This window comes from Acomys minous (assembly GCF_964271855.1).
Source record: "Acomys minous genome assembly, chromosome: 5".
NCBI classification, from domain to species: domain Eukaryota; kingdom Metazoa; phylum Chordata; class Mammalia; order Rodentia; family Muridae; genus Acomys; species Acomys minous.
Genome location: NC_140494.1, coordinates 26,346,648 through 26,368,871, shown reverse-complemented (window position 1 = coordinate 26,368,871; position 22,224 = coordinate 26,346,648). Strand labels below are relative to the sequence as shown.

The 22,224-nt window shown below is 42.5% G+C and overlaps 1 protein-coding gene and 1 pseudogene across 14 annotated transcripts in view; one reads left to right on the top strand and one right to left on the bottom strand.

The window, feature by feature from the left end:
• The window catches only part of ZNF438 (zinc finger protein 438), a 119,909-nt gene that overhangs the window by 4,387 nt on the left and 93,298 nt on the right, over positions 1 to 22,224 (bottom strand). The window contains exon 6 of one of the 13 annotated variants that reach the window (XM_084782176.1): positions 14,021 to 14,171. The exons of 11 other annotated variants lie outside the window; for them this stretch is intronic. Coding sequence is in view for 1 of the 2 variants with exons in the window: in XM_084782175.1 (XP_084638301.1) it covers positions 14,040 to 14,043 (4 nt within the window). In the remaining variant the exon portion in view is untranslated. The remainder of the gene's footprint in view (positions 1 to 14,020; positions 14,172 to 22,224) is intronic. One more of the 13 variants, XM_084782175.1, reaches the window with a different exon arrangement.
• Positions 14,866 to 15,449, top strand: LOC311597474 (nucleoplasmin-2-like; annotated as a pseudogene). Its single transcript has one exon. The product of its transcript is annotated as a nucleoplasmin-2-like (transcript).

Genomic DNA, 22,224 nt, shown 5'->3' with positions numbered 1-22,224 from the left:
GTCCTTGTGCTCCATAAACCCTTCATCCAGCCTCTGTCTTTACCCAGCTTTGGCCTATCTTCACAAGCCAAGGCCAGCCCACTTTTCTCCCTGATCTCCAGACCTGCACAGTATGTGCTCTGGAACATTCTACTGCATGTTGTGTTTCATACGCACACCTTGCTTTCCCAGCACAGCTAAGCTTGGTGAAGTACAGACATACTAAGGTCATCTCCTATCACCCACTGCATCTTTGGTCTGAAACAAATGCTTTTTGCATCAACTGGCTTCTCACTCTAGTTTAGACTGTACTGTTTGGTGCTGGCAGTGCAGTTTGCTTTGCAAAGTGATGAATTCCAGACTGAAGGTGGCTTTGGTGTTGTTCCCTGTGTGGCTTGTGAAATTTCTTTTCACACCTTTCAAACTGTTTATGTATGCTTCTGCAATTAAATAATCAGTATCAGAAAAAGCTGATGTGACACTTTAAAAGAATGTTAAATATAACCAAAGAGACATAAGACTATAAAAGAAAAAAAAACATTAATTGCACAAAAAGCACCTTCTAGGATACTAATAAGGATCATTTTAACTGACGGAATAATGTTCCATTCATCCCATATTTATTGGTCTGACCACAGGGCAATTACTCCAACCTTAGGAGAACAATTAAGGAAACATTTTGGTTCCCCATTCTAAGGACTGAATCATCCATTTTATTCCCCAAGGCCTCAAGGTCAAAAGGCCTAGCTGGGGAGAAGTTTCTTATTTTTAAGTGCCTCATATTAATCAAACTTCATTTAACCTCACATGTACTAGTTGCACACACTAGTCTAGAAACTGGGTATTGCAAGCCCATAGTCCTCTTTCTGAAAATTGTGGGGCTACACGAGTGTAGGAATTTACACGTTCAAATTTTAGAAAAGTGGTAAGTTAGAAACACACATATCAAATGTTACACAAGACCCAGCAGAGACCACAGGGCAGGGCATCCACAATTAGGCCTACTGCCACGCCTGAAGCAAAATGCATTAGTATTCACAACACAGCAGGCAAATCAAAGCTCTGAATGGTTTTATTTCAGTTCAAGTTTTGCCTCTGAATGACTTATATACCCAGTTTTTGGTTTTAGATTTTGAAGTTTTGTGTAAAGGATTTTTTTTAGAAACATCTGTTTGATTGAGGGCTACCAGGGATAGGAAGGTGGGGAGCTAATAATCCACTGAGATAGTAAAACATTTTAAAACCAGCCCCTACTGACTTCCCACAGTTAGTGAAGTAACAATTTGACCAGAAAGTTGCCTGTTGTGACTATGGTAATAAGCAACGTAGTAGGAATAATCTGAAAGCACCACAGCTACTTTGCCCTTTGATATTGGTTAAGAAAAAGTGTTAGGAAACTCTTATATGATGCCAGCTCTGACACGTCACACAGGAGCTGTATTAGAGGGAGGAGGGCAGTGCTGTGATAGAGGATGTTGGGAAACACTTCACAGCCTTTAATACAGAGGAAGGTGGATCAGTGACTGGCTATCAGAGGGAATGACAGTGAGACTAGTAAATTACGCTGCTGGGGCTAAACTGAAGTAGTCAGAGCAGCGTGGACGACACTGTAAGAAACAGATAGGCACAGAGGAGACACAGGATAGAGCGACGAGAAGAGACACAGACAAAAAGGAGTTGATGCTGAGGCAGGACCCAAACAACAGCAATCAACAGCCAAGGTCAAGGAGTCTTACTTTTATGACTAGATACTGGAAAGCAAGCTTCTGAGATACACTTTATACTTGCACAGCAAGTGGACTGTGAATGGACTGTGACACACTCTGCATGCACCTCACCAATATGGCAGTGTCCAAACTACACAGGAAAAGCAGTGATTTCAGAGAGAAAGGAGGCTGTGGTGACTTCAGAGCTGCTTAGGAGACAAGCTTCTGGGAAGAGGTTTAACTGAGGGGGCAGACCCACACTGAATGGGGTGGGCTGCTGACTGAATAAAGAGGAAGAAGGAGTAAGCAGGCTGGGCATCAGTATGCATCGTGCTCTGCTTCCTGACTGTGGCTGCAGTGTGAGCAGTCACCTCACACCCTTACCAGCATTCCTCTCCTGACATGTAGTATCCATCCCTCAGGCCTTGAAGCAAAGCAAACCCTCATCCCTCCCTGCTCTGCCTTCAAGTTGCCTTTGCCAGGTATTCTGTGGCAGCAGTAAGAAGAGCCACCTAACCAGAGACCAGCTGTAGGTGAGGGCAAAGGCCACTCTTGGAGGTACCCAGCTGTGCTCCAGCAAGGGAATACACTGGTCTCCAGTGAGCGGTGCAGGCAGCCTGCAGCGACAGGCCTAGGGACAGGCAAGTGGTAGGCAGTGGAGCAAGACATTGGGGATGAAACGTGTATCAGCTGGCTCATGATCCTCAATCACAGCTACCCACATCTGAAGAACAAGCCTTGCCAAGAGTAGTGAACAGTATGCTGGTGCACATCTATCAGGAAGTGCAGACAAAGATGGGATTTCCCATAGTGTGGTGCTCCATTGCCCAGAATCACTAAAGATAGGAAATGAAACTGGGACATTAGTGGAAAAGTGAGGCAAAGAGGAGACAGTCCACAACCCTAAAAGTGGAAGAGGAGACACCAGACCCCAGCAACTACTTAAATGCCCAACAGGAGGCCAATGGTAATCCAAACACAGTTCACTGTAGCCACCCTTATCATGCAGCCCGGGAGGGAGTACACAGACAAATGCATCTCCCACCACACACAGGAGAGTCCTTAGAGTGGCCTCTGTGGGATGGGGACAGCTGAGAGGCAGACGGTAGGTTATTGTTCACTTGCTACCTTCTGTCTTGCTCTAGGGAGATGCTCAAAAGCAATCTGCTCAGCGAATGAAACACTTTACCTGCACTTACTTATTGAGCATGTGTGTGGGCATTGCACATGCCATGGTGCATGTGTGGAGGTCTGAGGACCGATCGAGGTGTCTGACCTGGTGATCGTTGCTTTCATCCACTGAACCATCTCACATCTCACTAGCTCCATGCTGGTATATGAATTGATTTCTGAAAGTGGAATCTTTTGGGCTATTTGTGAGCATGTGCTTTTGCATAAATGACTGTATCTAGACACACAGAATGGCTCATGCCCTTTATTTTATTTGGCAAGAGCTAATGACCCGAGAGGTAATTTAGTGACTTGGCAGGTAGCACATAACACTGCCTCTTGAAGCTATACATGGAAAAGTATAGCCAATCTCCTCCCAAGGACAAGCAGGAACCCGAGACTTACTCCTCTCCACATTTTCAGTAAAAGTCAGTTACATTAGAATAACTACACATTTTAAAACTATTCTTTCAACAGTAGTAGTCCTTAGAGGCAATGAAGTGCCACTACAAGCTTTTAAGCTGTAGGTGCTGGGAAAGCACAGCTGTGGTGAGCCTTTCTTGGCAACACATCTGTAACAGCAGCTCATGGCACTCAACAGATGGCACAGTCTAAAACCCCTCACCCGCACTACTAAATTCCAGATCAGAGAGGGCTGCAAGCTCAACAGCAATGAGAAATTTCCACTGGCATTTATAATTTCTGGAAATTCTGCAAATTAGCCACAGCAGAGTTAAAGAGACTCATAGGTCCCTTAGGTACTAAACATGGACTTTTATTAACTGAAAGCATAAAAGGCTCACTCAGTAAAAATTAATTTGTACCATTATTCAATGAGAATATTTAATATTAGAATTTTAAGTGTGTGTGTGTGTGTTTTTTTTTTTTTTTTTTTTTTAGCATTTTAAGCATATTAAAGTAACCATTTTGAAAAGTGCCATGTACAACAGGTGAAAGTTGATCAGACTGTGGAATAAAGGGACACAGGCAGGTACCAAGTACTTCTTATGGCCTGAAATATATAGTAGGTACTTTACTTGAACCTTTATTTAACTCCAAGAAAATGCCTTGCTCCCCTTTTATAGATTAGGAAAAGTGAGGCCAAGCAGAAAGCAAGCAGATCCCATACAGCCAATGGGTTGTGACCTATTCCTTTTGAAGGAGCAGCTTCCCTTCCCTTCCCATTCCTGTATCCTACTCAGTTCTAAACTAGGTTACCATTCTGGAATTTTGAGGGGGGCGAAGAAAAATTGAAAGGCAAATGGCTTGTCAAGTCTGTGTCCCAGTAAACGATACTTTTAGGAAATTCATTATTAGATAGTGCTAACTTGTATAAAATTAAGGTGTGTGGAATGAAAGAAAGCTAACTTTGGAGCGTAGTTTGCCACTTACTACCACGGGATTCTGACAAATCCGGAAAGTCTCGAGGTATCTGTGTGGAGAATGAATGACATCAGTCTCCGCCATCAGCAGAAGGCTGGCTGTGCACGGCCCTGCGCCCACGTCAGTGGGAGGGAGGGATCGACGGGGGCTCAAGAGCACTAGGTGTCACTGTCTGTCATCATTATCAAAGTCCTGCTCAGGAAGAGACAAGCCCTCGGCGACTCTCTGCAGTACTGTAGTCCACGCCCTGGTTTCCAGGCGGAACTGAGGGTCCTGCTTTGCTGATGTTAAACAAGATGTTCCCACCCACCATGCTCTGGGCTTGGACAAAGCTCCATTATCCCACCTGCAGGGTAGGAGGGTGCAGGCAGAAAGAGACAATGTCCATGTTCTAGATGCAAGCCCCTTGGGCACAGGCTAAGAATGAACGTGCTATTAAATCAACTGGCAGAGACAACATTTTAAAAACTGTTCAGGTTTTAATTTTACTAGACTGAAAACAAAAACAAAAACAAAAGCAATCAATCAATTAAACAAACAAAAAACCAAGGCCAGTTTCAATATGTTGGCATCTAGATTTTTCCCTCCTCTTTTATTCGGCTTTGAAATCATAAACTTTGGTTGAGGTTCAGATTGTTTTTCAAGATGGTATCTGATTAAAAACAAGTAATGTTAATACTGGGAAGAAATATAGAATAAATAAAATGATTGAAAATACAAAGGACCACAACTTCATTTTGTTGGAAAAATATAACACACCAACAGTGTGTTTAACAGCATAAGCATTGAAGGACTCAGAATGCCAAACACATTGAGTCCCTACATTTCACACCACTGGAATCATCATTTCTTGGACTCACATTTCAGGAGCTTGGAAGTAACAGAAGAAAGCGTATTTCAAGTGGAAACCTGAGTCTGGTTTTGCTCAGTCTCCCTAGCACACTTGCCCTGCCCTGCCCTGCCCCGCCCTGCCCTGCCCTGCCCTGCCGAGCTGAGCTTTCAGGTAACAACACCCATAACCAGCAGGCTTTTCCAGGCTTTTCCAATTGCCACGGGCCGAACTCATTGCCTCCCTTAGCAAGAAAGAGAATTCTCATTTTCTGAGCAGCTGCATTTCTTTATCAGTACTGTTTTTCAAGCATTACCCCAATACTAAGTAGTAGTTTACGTGCCAGGTACTGTGTAAAACACATGCTTTATCTTATTTGATCCCCAATGTAAAGTGAGTGAAAAACTACTGTTAGGAGCTTTTACAGAAGAAGATTTCCAAGACAGTAAGAGCCAATGCTGGCAATCACAGTTTGGCTTCTGGACGCTTTCCATTTCCCCAGGGGCAGCTATGGCCACCTTTACAGTCTCGGGTAGAACAATGGAGAGGCTCCGGCTCTGTCAGATTTGCTGTCACCTACCTCTGCGATGCTCTTGAGTTTTGGCAAGTCACTTGGTACATAAATGTTATCTTTAAAATGGGCACAATGATATACAGCTACAAAGGTGGTGCCATGGTTAAATAAGATAAACATCTCCTGAAGGGCCCAGGGTGGTTCTCATCAGTCACTCGCTCAGCAGATATTCTTCCCCGTGCCAGTAAGTAACCACAAAGTTTCTAGTATTTATTTTCAGTAGGAAGAAATAAGACATAGAACTTAAATTCTCATGATATGGAATAGTTCTGAACTTTTAGAACAGCATTTCTTTTAGGAGAAACAACTGAGGAAAGAGGAAAAGTGATGCTTGCTAGTAAGAACCCACTCAAACCCTGCCTCTCCTTGTCTCTGAGGCAGCTCAGCCTTGCCCAACATCTGATCACCCTATCAGATTTTATTCCCACTTGTCCCTCATCTCAGTTGTCAGTTGACTAAGTGTTAATTGGGTTTACAATTCAGTGTGAATGTGAGTGCATTTTAAGGAGGTATATTGTGGGGATACCTTTCCCTGCTTCTGTTTATAAACAGTAGGGAAGAAAGCTACTGGCTTGCAAGGTGTTCAAGGGTGGGGCTAAGGCCCATTTCCAGTCCACCAGGAAGGAAGGTCTCTGGTGGGTTTAGGATGCTCACTGGCCACATTTCTATAGGACAGCAGAAGCGAACCAACTTTTGGTAGTGCTTATTTGTAGATTTAGTATTTTACTAATTAAATAATTAAGAAATTAGTTCAATGGGATAGGTCGCTCGCTACACAAGCCTGGCCCAAGTTCAGTTCGTGGAACCCATATAATGATGGAAGGAGAAAACTTCCACTGACCACTCCGTGTGCACTGGCACTGCCAGCACATATGCATGATGCATGCCTGTGGAAACACAACAGCAAATGGCAAAGAACTTTAAGGAAACTGGAGTAGGGCTGGGTGTGGTGGCGCACGCCTTTAATCCCAACACTAGGGAGGCAAAGGCAGGTGGATCTCTGTGAGTTCGAGGCCAGCCTGGTCTACAAAGCAAGTCCAGGACAGCCAGGGCTACATAGAGAAACCCTATCTCAAAATACCAAAAAAGAAAAGAAAGAAAAAAGAAAGCTGGGGTACAGGAAGAAAAGTTGGAGACCAAAAGGGAACTGCAGTCTACAGAACTGAGTGATTAGACAAGCACAAAGACCGTGAAGAGGAGACAGATGTTCTATGTGGAAGAACTGAAAAGTCAATCACTTCAAATATTTATACAATGTGGCTCCTGAGACTCAAGTAACTATTCTTTGGTGGAGTTAAAGCTTGTATTCCACATGAAAAGTAAATTTAAAAGGCTATTTTTTATGTTAAAATACCTCTTAGAAATTAATTTCAAAAAGTTTCAAGATTCTCCATGTTAGTTAAAACTCTTATACAGCTCTCATTTCTGAGAGGGCTTTTTATTTAAGAGCTTCAGATAAGAAACACTGAAAACCAAGTAAGAAACACGTTTTGGCAGAAACAGTATGTAGCACACACAAAAGCTTGCTACTGTTACCCAATAATTAAGCCAAGTGTTTTCCCAAACCTACAGAGGACTGGACAGTGCAGGGATTTAATGAAGTGCTAATAACTTGCCACAAAGTCTATGAAAGACAAGTAGAGACTTCTGAATGTTTCTACAACTGTGATTCAGATGCTGATAACTGTTTGATTTCTTTTTAGTGGGGTTGGAGACAAACTTTCTCTGTGTAATAGCTCCTGTTGTCCTTGGCTGGACTGGAACTCACAGAGATCCACCTGCCTCTGCCTCCTGAGTACTGGGATTAAAGGTGTGTGCCACCAACCCTGCCTGTTTGCATGCTTTTAAGAGAGGGTTTCTTGTAGCCTGAGCTGTCCTCAAGCTCACCTTGTAGTGGAAGATGACCTTGAACTCTTGATCCCAGAAGCCCCACTGCTGTCTTCTTTGGACTCCCAACCCAACTGGGCCCCACCTGTACTCTCTCTTCTCTAGGGGCCAGGATTACATCTTTTAAATTTTGTATTATTTCAATAGTAGTTACAGCAGTTAAGTATCTGTGAGGATGAGTAAGATGACATTTGATGAGGAAAATCTTTAGTGGGATAAACATAAAGTTAAGGTTTCAGCACTAGAAAGTGCATTTAGCAGGGATCCATGCAGAAGGCTGGGTGTTTCTTAATGTTGATCAAAACATCAGCATATAACTTAAATGGTTAAGATCACAACGCTTTAACAATGGTACTGTTAAAAGTAAGACATTGGTACACAGACACTATTTTTATTCTGCAATTTCAAAAGTCAGTTTATACAGAAGGGACATTTTGGGAGAGTACAAAAGCTGCATTTTAAAACAAGGGCTGGAGGTATGTGGCTTAGCAGTCTAAGTACCTACCTGCCCAATATGCCTCAGAGCCTGGACTCAACCCACAGCAGTGCAGTGCCGAGCAGAGAGAGAGGGAGGAGGAAAGGAGAGGAGCTATGCTTTATAGTGTAGTCTTACAGACGCTTTATCTTTGCTACTGATTTATCTTTGGCTCATAGCGATTTATAACATTTTTTTGTTGCACTTTTCCTTATACTTCAGTTTTTATGCCAACAGTTTATGATTTATATGTACAAGTGCACGAGGTTGGGCATCTGTGGATCTGTCACAGGAAAAGCAATCCCTTGAGACTACTTCACTCTCTTCTAATACTGGTTGTCAAAGTCTTTGCTGTAGCGCTTTAGTCAAGGTACATGTTTCTTTAGCAAGGATACTTGGAATCCTAAGACTGCATAAACAATGAAGAAGACAATGATGTGCCAGGCACTGAGTAATACAGAGAGAGCTGGACAGCAGCAGCCTTTGGTGGCTGGCTGTGTTAACCAACACCGATAGTCTCTAAGCTATAAGTAATCACATTCTACTTGCATCTGTGGCCACAGTATCCTGCACATGCCCTAGATCAGATCCTGCAAGAGCTATTACAGGAATAAAGTCACCCAGATTTGAAAACAGCAGCCACTTTGGATTCCTTTTCCTCTGAATCCTGTCTGGCTTCTCCTCCATCAATGTCTATTCTTCTTTGATGGCAATTACTAATTGGCTGAAGAGAAAGCATGCATCATTTACTGGTTGGGAACACGTGAGAGCTGGTTTCTACAGAAGCCACAATGACTGTGAGGTCTCTCTGCATTGCTGCCTTTGTGGGCTTGACTGTGTGTATGTGTGCATAGGTAGACACTGGCACTGCTGCTCGTGGCTTGATGGCAGCGTATCCATGGACACTATCAGCACATCGCAGATTAGTCCTGTCTCTATCTCTGACGGCACCTACTGCAAGTAGTCTACCTTGTGTTTTCCACTCATATTGTCTGACTGGAGCCAGAGAAATCTAAGCTCCAGGAATTGTGGCCAATGTCAGAGCTTGAAACTTCTAGTCTCAACAGCTCTCCATAATCTACTCCCCGGCTTGTCTGTTTGTCACACTCAAAAATTCTCCCAAGGGACACATTTCCCATGTGTCCCTTACACTCAGGGGCACTGTCTCTCTGGCCAGTGATCTCCTGAGAAGTGGCTGTCATGTGGGAGATCATTCAACATCCCTTCTTTTTGTTCCCAAGTTTCCTTTCTGTTGTTAATTATGGTCCACAAGTAACACTGTTCAGGATGCGGAGGAAGGTGATGCACTTGTCTGTCTCATCTGAGTACAAAGCGCACCTTACAGTGAGGAGCTGGAAGACCACTAACCTCGTTCCGCACCCCTCCTCTGCTAGGCAACCCACAGCACCGTGGGCGCCAGGTTCTCAGGAGGTCTGCCTTGACCATTCTAGGTCACTGCTGGCTGTCCTCCTCTCCTGCTTTAACTGATCTTCATGGCTTTTATCTCCCACTGCCAGGATCTCAGTCCCTACGGTACTTTCTGGCACAATACAATATTTACTGACCGAACAGGTGAACTATGCATTCTTAACCATATTGTCTTGCTTTCTCTTACTCTTTTTCTGACCTTAACAATATAAAAAGCACAACAGTTGTGAGTACTGGGGCTCTGTCTTTTGGGGCAGTTATAGCCCTGCCTCCCTCCTTCCTGAGAACATGCTCTGTAGGTAGTATGTAAATGTTGTGTGTCTGACTATGAATTTCTTCCCTGCTCTTCCCTCCAGGTCCCCAAATCCATCAATTCCATTATGAAGTACCAAAATGCAATTAAGTCAGGGGTAAAACTGAATGCTTAACTTGACTTCACTTTCCACTCTATTTTTAAATTAACAGGTAATCTATGGTTGTGGAAACTGAATATTTCTTGCAAGGCCACAAAGCTGAAAAGAGCTGTATCTATGTGGTACCAAAGCATTTCCCTTGTTCTAAACACAATAAACTCACTAAGGTTTTTGAAGTTCCTCCCTTTACATAAGTTAGTATTTTCCTGTGGATCCATCAGGTTTCCAGAGAGGAGTCACTTTTAGGGGAGTTTTGGTCATCTCGTTCCAACAGCAACCCACAGCCCAGGGCTACAGTGAGGCTTGTACAGAGCAATCTGCAATATTTTATCACTTAAAGAACAGGCTTGTATGTAAGAGTAAGGAGTTGGTTCTTGCCTTCCAGTTCATTGAAGCAGGGCCTTTTTTATTGTTTCTGGCACTGTGCAGATTACTCTAGGCTACCTGGCTTGAAAGCTTCTGGCTGAGTCTCCTGTTTTCACTCTCAGTCTTGAGATAGGAATGCTGGCATTACAGATGCACACCACTGCATCCAGCTTGTTACTTGGGTCCTGGAGACTGAATTCAGGCTGCTGGGCTTGGTAGCCATCTTCTCCAGCCTAAGACAGAGCTTTATAAAGAAGAAATTTCATGATATTTTAAAGTACTGTTAGATAGCCCTTTGTTGCTGTTGCTAAAATACCTGGCAGGAAAAACATAAGAGAAGGAGGACTGTTTTGGCTCACAGTTTCAGAGGGTTCAGCCCATGTTTTCTGGTTCCATGTGCTTGCGATGATGAGCACCACGGTGGTATCAGCACGTGGGGGAGGACGTTCTATACCTCACTGCAGTCAGAATGCAGAGTGAAGAGGAGCACCAGATGGGCAAGGCAAGGAACAGCTACAGGGACCGACCACGTTCCCTACTCCCTCCAATTACGGCGTACTTCCTACTTTTCATTACTGATCAATAATGACAAAAGAAGAAGCCATCCAGGAATTAACACATGGATTAGCTCAGAACCCTCTTTAGCTGTCTGGCAATATCTGCACAGACACACTCAGAAGTAGTGTTCTTTATAACCCCAGGTATTTCTTAATCTAACCAACTTGAAATGAAGATTAACTGTCACAAACATTCTTGCAAATTTTTTGTTTTGGAAAATAAGGTAAATTTCATTAAGTTAGCTCATTTATGTTAAGATATAGCGAACCATTTTACATTTATAAGTACATATTTTCAGGCTTCTAATAATGTGAGAAGTACAAGGAGATATACTTACATAAAAAGTTCTGTGATATAAGTAAATAAATGCTGTTAAAAGTCTTCAATAACTTTTAAGAGCGCAAAGGGGTCCTGAAGCTTGAGGAATGCTGAGGTAGGTGAAATACAGACTCCTCGGAGAGTCTACAAACACGTGGATAGGGAATGGGCAACGAACTCTGCAAGTGTTTTGCCTTTTCAGTTTTGATCCCATTGTTTCTGTTTCCTTAAGAATATAATATGGCAGAGTAAAAGGAAAAGTTCTGATACTAACAGAAATTCATCTGGATGAAATATTAAAATATCAGTAATTGGCAATGTTAGAACAGATTAAACAAAATTCTAGGAAACATCTTAATTAAAATATAATTCTTCAGAACTTATATTACCTAATTGAATAAGATATTCAAGGACTATCTCATAAATTGTTTTCAATTTTATGACATTTATATTTTTCCTATTTAAAAAAATACCACAAGATTTTGTTGATAGTATACAATCTTTCAAAAAAGAGCATTGTTTTGTAAAGCATTAAAAATGGAAATGTATTAAATTATTGAAGTTTAATTTATCAAAACCCAAACAGTCACAAGTCCCTCCGCTGCTTTCTGTCTTTGTAGCAGCCCGAATCAAGCCCAGCCCTTTAAGCACACTAGGGAATATAGAATTCTGGCACTGAGCTAGACTTCAACCTGAGTAGTACTTTCTAACACAAGCTGGGCGCTGGGATTTCTGTAAATATCTTTAGGATTTTGATGTCAATTAATCTGAAGACAAGAACAGTATGTCAATGCTATTAATAACATTACCAGGTTTTTGAGCCTCCAGTCCTATCAGCATTACACTTTTAAAACAAAATTGCCTATCTTATATTCTTAGCTTGCAAACCAGCCTAAAAACCCTGCCAAACTACTTCTATCCCTGCTCAACTCATCACACCAACCGTCTGCATAAATAAAGATGCAAGCATCTGCTATACGGCAAATGGTCTCAAGGGCAGATGTTTCCATCCTGTGTTCATGTCATCAGGGCTGGATACATTATTTGAACAGATGTACACAATCTCCAAGTGTTGAGTCCCACAGTGAAATGTCTCCAACTGCTTTCTATCAGAGTACATAACTGCTATTTACACCTGCATTTATGATAATGATAGAAAGCAGCAGGGATTCTGACAAAGTGAGATGTGATGCTATGAAATATATTTACATGGTTAATTGGAATTCTTGGAGACTATGCTGCCAAGCAGACACACTGGCATTAATACATGCCCAAGTAAACTGTCTGCTAACCATCCTGATTTTCAATATAGGTACTGCAATAAAAGTACACATAATCTGAATTTACTCGTAAGAATACTTTATCCCAGAATAAAATAAGTTTCCAGCTATGGTCTACTCCACTCAGCTGTATAAAGACATAAAACTAGGTGTGTGTTTCCCATTTGCCCTTATATCAACAGAATACTGTACCGATAATGTACAGAGGTGGTTTTCAGAAGTTAGTGCACCAGAAAGTCTTGATTTCCAACACTAAACAGTTAACTAACACCAGCTTGTGAACGTCATTTGTATTTTGTCAGCAGCATAAAAGAGGCACAAAGGCCCAAGATCAACACTTGGCCCATTAATTAGGATCAAATGTTTCCATATGAATTTCACATCTTTAGAAGCAAACTATTGGTAATGTATAAGAATGATCCTCCCCCCCCCCCACCACCCAAGGAGGTGAGGTCACAAAGCAGCACCGACTGCCATGCTGGCGGCACAGAATACAGTGGTTCTCCTTGCTCCCACTGGTGGATGCAAGGGCTGGTAAGCTGGAGCACACACAATAGTTTTCTTTAAAGCTTTCACTAAGCTACAGTGCTGTGGTTACTGTTACAGATGTGCGATCTGATTTACTAACTTGAAATTTAAATGTGCCAATCTTCAGTCATTCTACCCGACTTGTTATCCAAAGTAACCTATTTATATAAGGGGTATGTGTGCGTGGGCACGCACGCGTGTGTGTAGCCAGAGGCATCATCCGTTTTAAATACAATTTTTTTTTCCATGCACCTTTTTTGAAACATGGTCTCTCATTGGCCAGAAGCTGCCTAAGTAGGACACACCGGCTGCTGGTGAGCATGAGCTGCAGGGCTCTGCCCATCTCCAGCGCCGGCTTTACACGTGCTACCACTCACTGCTCCTTTATGCACGGGTTCTAAGGAGTCAACTCAGGCCCTCAAGCACTTTACCCACTGAGGCATCTTCCCTTCACTAAATAAGTTTTATCCTGTAAATTATCTTAAGATTTCTGTTGTGTTTTAAAAGAATTCACAAGGTACAGTTGATTTTTATAAAAGATTCTGTATTCACAAATTCGCCCACATAGTAAAATTTATTTGTAATCCCATATCCAATGCTCATGGTATTTTCCTGCTTATTCACAAACATGTGCAGAGAGCATAGAAAAAGCTAAGCTACCTGACTCTCACTGTTCACAGCTGAGGTCAGGCGAGGTAACACTCTGTCTTGTGTTTTGGCTTTCATGCTATAAATAAGAGTTCTTTTCATGGTCTATTTAGCAGCAGGGCTTTTGTGTTTCTTTCTTGGTGAGTCACTATTTAGAATGGCTCTCAGCACAGTGCTGAGGCACTGCCCCATGTTCCTAAACACAAGAAAGCTGTCGTGTGTCTCATGCAGAGAGTGTGAATGACAGATGAACCTTTGCTTAGCACACATGATGCTGCTGGGTTGTAATCAACTGTACTAAACTCTTTAACCATCTTTAACCAGAAACACGGGAAGCAAGATTACTGACTGACTGCTGTGACTGAGGCTCACAGAAAGTCAGCTCTGTGCATCTCAAAGGGTGGTGGTTCCATGTTAGCTAGTGCAGTGTTCTAGAGACTTCAGAGAGTATACTTGACTACAAATGCCAGCCACTTGCCTGCATCTCCCCCACATACCCATCCTCAGGCGTGCTCATCACATTCCTGCAGAGGACTGATGTTAGCCAAGGCCACGGAGCACAGGACAATGGGATTAGTGCAAAGCTTTGGTTCTCTTTCACAAAAATGGAGACAAATCTCCTTGTTTACCTGGGAAGTATGAGAGAAAGAGAGGAAGTGGGGAGGAGGAGGGAAGAGGAAAAAATCCTAAGAAGAGGCTAAGAAAAGATTTTTTTGTAGCATGTTAAAAGATGTATGGTAGACAACGAGGCAATTGCGGAGCTTTAGGTAAAAGCCTCACAAAGGTGAACCCATGTTGGCCCGGCAGGGCACGAGCACAGATGGAGAATGGGCCCACGCTGGCGCTGCTCTTTACTCCTTGCTTAGCTCCTTGTCTCTCTGAAGGCTTACTTGTTAAGAGTTTTGCTTCCATTTGCCTATCCAGTTTGGTATTTACTAAAAGAGCAAAGATTAAAACATTTTGACAAAATTTGCTATGAATTCCAAGCATGCTGCAACCTGAGCGCCCACAGCATAGTCCAGTAGATCTGAGGCCTATTTCTTGCTAGTGGGCTTTTAACTCTGCCGAGGACAGAGAACTCACCAAGAATTTTACAGACAGTCCAAGATGAGTAAGATCTTCAAATTATACACACACACACACACACACACACACACACACACACACACACACACACACACATATATATTTGGTGAAGTCAGAGAAGGATCTGCATTTGGAGGTGGAGCCCATGACGGACAGCACAACACACTTCACCTCCAAGCCACCTAGCAAGGGACATGTTGCTACACACCAGCCGTGGGACTGAAACATAGAACAACCATGCTCTGGGGTGGTGGGCTCGGTCAGGAAAAGCAGACTTGTTCCTTAGACCCCAAGGGGAGAGGAAGGACAGCTGTCAGCGGCTGCTTAGCACCATCTTCTTGGGGTGGGGTGGAAAAAGCCAAAGAGGAGGTGAATCACATGGAAACCCTTCCCCCAGCAAACCAGGACAGAAAGCCACCAGTCACCACTGCCACACTGAAGGCCTCTGTCCTGCCTATGGTAACAATGACACGTGTGGAGCTTTCTCCTCCAGGGACTTTTCAGCTCTGGGCTGGTTTAGGACCTGTGTTGCTCAGTGGCCAGGAATGTTATGAAACTTCATACATATCCTGGGAAGATGGAAAGGAAGACGAAGAGGAGGAGGAAGAAGATGAGGATGAGGATGGGGATGATTCATTAGAAGAGATTCCTATCAAACAAGTCAAGAGGGTGGCTTCTGAGAAGCATATGAACGTGGCTAAGAAAAACAAAAGGTTGAAAAAGAAGAGGAGACAGTAGTAAGGCCCAGTCCACAGGACAAGAGGCCCTGGAAGAAGGGGAAATCTAGACTCAAACCTAAGAAGCAGGTATCCAAGAAATAAGGAGCTCAGCTTCCAAGGGAGATGTCTACCAGCTGTACTCTGGTGCAAGAGTCTAGCCCCTCCACCTGAGTCTAAATGTAATATGATGTTGTGGGAGCCATACAGGGGCCCCACAACACAGCCCTCCAGTTTCAGGAGGCTCTTGGAGAAGAATGCCCAGTAAGCATGCATAGGGACACACACACACACACACACACACACACACACACACACACACACACACACAAAAGTCAGGCATGTTGGCACACATTTGTAATCCCAGCACTCTGGGAGGCAGAGGCAGGTGGATCTCCATGAGTTCGAGGCCAGCCTGGTTTACAAAGTGAGTCTAGGACAGCCAAGGCTACACACAGAGAATCTTTGTCTCTTAGGGGAAAAAAACCCCAAAAAACAGAACAACAAAAAACAAAAACAAAAAAGGGGGAGGGGCAAATACTGATGAATTACCCCAAGTTTTTCTTCCTTTTTCTAAGATGCCATATTCACAAATACAAATTGTTTATGTTTGTAAGATGTCTATAACTATTTATGTATATGAGATATGAGGACATCTTTCTGATACCAGCATGGCACTTATTTATTTATCTCTGTTAGTGTACCACCACTTACTTTGACACTTACTCGATTGTCTAGGCTGCCCTGGAATTCATCATCTAGCTAACTGACTTCAAACTCATCGCAATCCTCCTGTCTTATTTTCACAAGGGCTAAGATTACAAGCATAAGTCACCATATCTGGTATTATTTAAAAACATTCTATAATGATTATTACTGTTTGTATAGGTCAGAAGCTGATGTTGGGCCTCTTCTTCTGTCATGTTCCATCTTATTTTCTTGTAAAGTTTGCATGCATGTGTGTCTATGTAGCACAGGCATGAATGCCCCCAGGAGCTCGGAAGAGGCTGTCGTGTCTCCTGGAAGTTACATATGGAGTTACATATGGTAGTGCGCCACCACGTGGGTGCTGGGAACTGAGCTAGAGAAGAGCAGCTGAGGATCTCTTCACTTCTTAGCTGGCTTCTTTCACATGGATCCTGGGGATGGAACTCAGGTCAACATCCATGTGCAGTGAGTACTTTCCCTTATTTCCCCAGGCTCTGCAAAGTATGTTATGGAACCAGAAAACCCAGCCTCTAGAAAAGAATTCAATACAGATTCTGTGCTGGCAGTGGCTCTGCACTTTGACAGCATACAAATGGTAGTTGGACAACACATGCTTAGCTAAATGCAGTGGTCCTTAAGGGGACCTTTCAGACCCACAGTGCCTACCTCAGGGCACCTGCTCTTCCTCCACATCCACTTCCTATTCTCATTAGGCAGAAACAGGACTCACAATGTGAAAACTACACAGGCTAATCAACTGTTAGGGCAGAGTTCAGAAAAGCAGCAGCAGACTGACTAGCAGGCACTTTCTACCTGTAGCTCTGGCTTGCTTAGAAAACAGCAAAACAAAGGCAGGAACTTGCCAAACAAGTGAATTCTTACAGATTTCCATAAAACAGATCGTCCTCCACTGGATGTAAAGGAAGGCAGGACTTCAGACCCCTCCTGCCCTATCCTATGTGTAGACTTCAGTCCTCATCGGGCATGACCTCAGCAAACGTCCCCAGCAGAGACTACTAGTCAGAGAACTATTTGACAATGTGTGTGTGTGTGTGTGTGTGTGTGTGTGTGCGCGCGCATGCGCGCGCGCGCGTGCACAGCTGTTGGCTAAACAAAACTAAATAAATGCACTTGCATTTTCCTCTTCTCCTTTCCCTCCTGCCCTCTACTTCCTGTACTGCCCAGGCCCCATCTAGCTCACTCTGCAGCCATCAGAACATATGACACAATTCCCTTAGGTCATAGCATGCTAACAGAATACTTTTGTTAAGTGCCACAACTCTGCTAATGATATACCATGTGAATTATATATTGAAATGTGTGTATGTTTATAAACCTCAAATCCAAAAATCCCATATTTATAATCAGTCATCATTGGTTTGTTAACTCTGTCAATCAGTATTTACTTAATAAATGGCATGTGCCCAAAAAAACATTTTCAGCAAGAGGAATATAAACAGACTGATAACACATTAATCTAGTATTTTTCTTTTCTAAAATAGTAGTATTAATCAGGAAACAGTTGAATGAATGAATAAAGTTAATGAAACGCGAGGCAATTTCTAGGCTCTAGTACTCATGTAAAATTGCTTTTCCTTGAGTAATTTCTTATAATATAATTTCTATTTATATTGATTTAAAATTACTTTAGGAATTCAAATATGTAATTAACTATGAAAAGAAAAAGGGGATGATCAAACAATTAATAGTAATCCACTTTGTAAGTTTATATGATGACAATGGAGACAAATAGTGACTTTTGGGTTGTAACAGATCTGTGTTCAAGCCAGATTTTGGTTGGCCAAAAATGTTTCATTTCCTTGAGCCTTTAAAATAAAGATTACATTCAATCTATTGTGAGGACTAGATAAACAAAGGATGGAAAGCTGTAGTACAGTGATCATCACACTACACACACCTGACTAATTTTTAAAAAGCTGTTACACTTCCTTCTCTATCAGATTCCAGGGTTGGGGCTTCAGCAAAGACCAAGGAGGAAGTTACTAGGGCTTCTGCGTCTCTAGGATGCTCAAGAGGCTGCATCTGGAGGCCAAGTCAAAGCTGCCAGCCAATCCTATGGCAGAGGCAGTTCAGAAACAAACCTGAGGCCAGGCAAGGCAGGCAAGAGGTGAAAGAATTGGCACGCTATATTTCTCTACGAGCTACAAGGAACACTGTTTATTGATTAGAGACACACCACAAAGACTTGTAACATCTTAAAGCTAAAAAAAGAATGTTTGATAATCCTGGACTTTCTAATTGGAAACTAAGGTTTAGGTACAAAGATGACCTGTCTGAGGTTCCACAGCTTGAGTGAGGGTGAAGGAAATTGGGACAGGAGTCCACTTTCTTGGTAGCTGACCCATTCGTTTTTCTTCTATGCACTTCTGCCTCCTATTTGCGAAGACAAAGAAGTGGTACTAGTTAGAACCCTGACTAGCTGGTCACTTTAAAGGATGTACACCACAGCAACCAGAATACTCATGATCCTCATTTCTACCTAGGATTGTTCCCTCTCTCCTTCCTACTTCGTTTCCTAACTTAGTGTTTAAAGCCTAAATTCTGTGTCTCAAGGGAAGTGATTTCCTGTTGGTGACATCTACGACATGTCGCAGCTTATGTGACAATGGGTCTCTCCAATTATGCTTGGCTTTGTAATGGGACTAGACACCCTAAGAGGAGGCAGCTTCTTGCACATCTCATTGATAAAGTAGGCTCTGTTTTAGTAACAACTATGAAGAGTGATGCTTGTAAGTGCCACTCTGTGCTCAGTAATATGCTGGGTGAAGTATATAAATCAGCTCCATTAATCTCCATATATCCTACACAGTGGGAATTACTATCTTTATTTTACACAGTCATAGAGAAAGGTGCTGGTATTACATGATATGCCTAAGACAGTAAAATTAAGAGGAAGAATTGAGTTATAAACCCACGTCCATGCTATATAAGACTTAAGACACTATCTTCTTAGGGGTAGAGATCAGAGTGCTTGTCTCATTTATCTTAAGGATCTTTATAGCAAACTCTTTTTGCTTAGAGTTATGCCCTATACTAATATTATTCAGTTTTTCAGTTTGAAAGATAATATCTTTTCTTATGCTCATGTGAAAATTTCTTTTCAGTACAGAAGGTACTCAGCAAAGAAAAGGGAAGATATGTAGTCCTCTTACAGGTCAGTTTATTCCTATAAAAGGACAATGTAATTAGTCTTTATTATGGAGTCTCTGTCTATCTATAATCTGTTTCTCTAAACACTCTGTTAAAGAATTAAACATGGTATTATCTATTCATGGCATTGACACTTGCAATCTTGTCTACTAAAGAAATTGAGGTGGGTCAATCCTGAGTTCAAGACCAGAGTAAGCAACATGGTCTCAAAAAATTATGGACCCTTCCTAAGTGCCACCATCACCAGGTTCCTTTTCACCACATCCAACTTCTCCACCCAGCCAAACCTCCCACATCTTTCTCTAGGGTAGATCCTTGTGAGTCTCCTTGGTCCTCCCAAGCCACAGAGCCACTGCAACCTGTCGTATTTAGTTGGTGTCCCACTTTGTCTGGCTACCCCTGCCCTGCCTGTAACTCAACCAACTGCTGGGCGTCCTCCCTACCTGCTACTAACCCCCAGTCTCCTCCCACATCATAGCCAACCTTCCTCCCCAGCTAGACTGAGCACAACTTTCTCCAAGGTCATACTGGTGGGTCTGTCTGTCCCTTCCTTCCCCAACCTATCAGCTCTATCGTGGATCATACATTTAGTGTTCAGACCTCGTCTGACCACCCCTACCTGTGCCACAACCAATCTCTACGCTCTTTCCAGGACCTACCCTGCCTACCCTTCAACCCACAGGCACCTTGACTGCCACATCCAATAGTTCCACACAGCAAGATCTACCCCCCACACTGCAGGCTTTAACCAAGAAGCATGTACTGTATACCATCCCAGTCCCCTCTGTCTACTTGACTTCATTCCTCCCAAGGCATTTCCAACCTCTAGGCTCAACCTGCCTGTACATCCCCTCTTTGGCTCCAATCTTCTCTGTTCATATCAACTGAGACCAAAAGAAATCCACATGCCCAGATATCATGGCAAAAATACCAACAATATGAAAGATCAAGCCAGTCTCTTCTAAAACCACCAGTCCTGTAGAAATGTTTTACAAGGAGAATTATCTAGACGAACACCAGGACACCAAATTTAAAATTACGGTCATAAATCATTAAAGAATCCAAGGAATTTATGACACAAAGAAACAACTCAATGAAATTTGGGAGAAAGAACTTAGGAAGAATAACTGTCTAAGTGATGGCACAAACCCCACATATATAAGGCTGATGGAAATGGCAAAGACAATGCAAGACTTGAGAACAGAATTCAATGAGGATACAGAAATACTGATGAAGAATGCAAGCTGAAATAAAGACGGACTTGAAAAACCCAATTACTCAACTAGAAAACTCAAAGGAAAGCCTCATAAATAGAATAAATCAAGCAGAAGATAAACAGGACTCAATAATAAAATAGAGGGTCTAGACCAAATAAGAAAGGAATATGAAACACACACACACAAACACACACACACACACACACACACACACACACACACACCACGGAACATACAGAAAATGTGGGAAAGCAAGGGGAAAAGCCTTCAAATTATAGGCATAGATGAGGGAGAAGAATTCCAAGTCAATGCTACAGACCAGATCTTCAACAAGATCACAGAAGAAAACTTACCAAAACTAAGGAAAAACATAACCATACAGATACAAGAAGCACATAGAACACTAATTGGACAAAAAAGGAAAGAAAGAAAATCTCCATAGCATATCATAGCTAAAACACTAAGTATACATAAAAAAAGAATGTTTATTGAAAACTCCAAGAAGAAACAAACAAAAACGTATGTCACATACAAAGGAAAGCCTACCAGAATAACAACAGATTTCTTTTTTTAATTGAAAAATAGAATCATTCATATTACATCTCAATTGCTATCCCACCCTCCAATTCCTCCCTCCCTCCCGCTTTCACTCCACTCCACTTCCCTATGACTGTGACTGAAGGGGACCTCTTCCCCTTGAATATGTTGCCAGGGTATCAAGTTTCTTCTTGGTAGTCTGCTATCCCTCCTCTGAGTGCTATCAGGCCTCCTCATCAAGGGGACATGGCCAAATATGGGGCACCAGAGTTCATGTGAAAGTCAGCCCCCAGTCTCCACTTAACTGTGGAGAATGTCCTGTCCCTTGGCTAGGTCTGGGTAGGGGTTTGATGATGGCTGCACGTATTGTCCTTGGTTGGTGCCATAGATGGAGCAGAACCTCTGGGCCCAGATCTGCCCATCATAGTGTTCTTCTTGTAGGTTTCTAGGACCCTCTGGATCCATATATTTCCCTGTCTCCTATATTTCTCTTACCATAGGATGTCCTCACCTCTATCCCACTTTCTTGGTAAGTGAAGACTTTCATGAGACATGCCCCTTGGCCTAGTGTCCAGTTATAAGTGAGTATATACTATTTGAGTCTCTCTGCTTCTTGGGTTAGCTCACTCATTATGATCATTTCTAGCTCAATCCATTTGTCCACAAATTTCAGAAATTCCTTGTTTTTAATAGCTGAGTAGTATTCCATAGTGTAAATATAGCACAGTTTCTTTATCCATTCTTCTACTGAGGGACATTTAGGCTGTTTCCATGTTCTGGCTATTATGAATAAGGCTGCTATGAACATGGTTGAGCATATGTCCCTGAACAACAGATTTCTTAATAGAAACTTGAAAGCCAGAAGACCCTAGAGCAATGCATTCCAAGTCCTGAAAGACCAGGACTGGTCTATAGCTTTCTTGGTATCAGAAGGCTCCATGCAAGCCTCCAAAGGAGGAAAGCAACCAACAGTTTTACACAGCTATGAAGACATCATGTCCAGAGTCACAATAACCTATGGGTGCAGCAGTGGCATACATACCTTGGCAGTAATCAAAAGCTCTCAAATTAGACAAGATACTCTCAGTCAGAAGGAAACTAGCTGGTACCTTAGTGCTAGTGAAGTTAGAGATATTGGAAGAGAACCAACAACTATTGTCCCTAGCAACAATCTAAACATTTGTCTTAATATCCCCAGATAAGTGTAGTCTTCACTCCTCATCAAGGAATCTTCAGACAGACAAAAC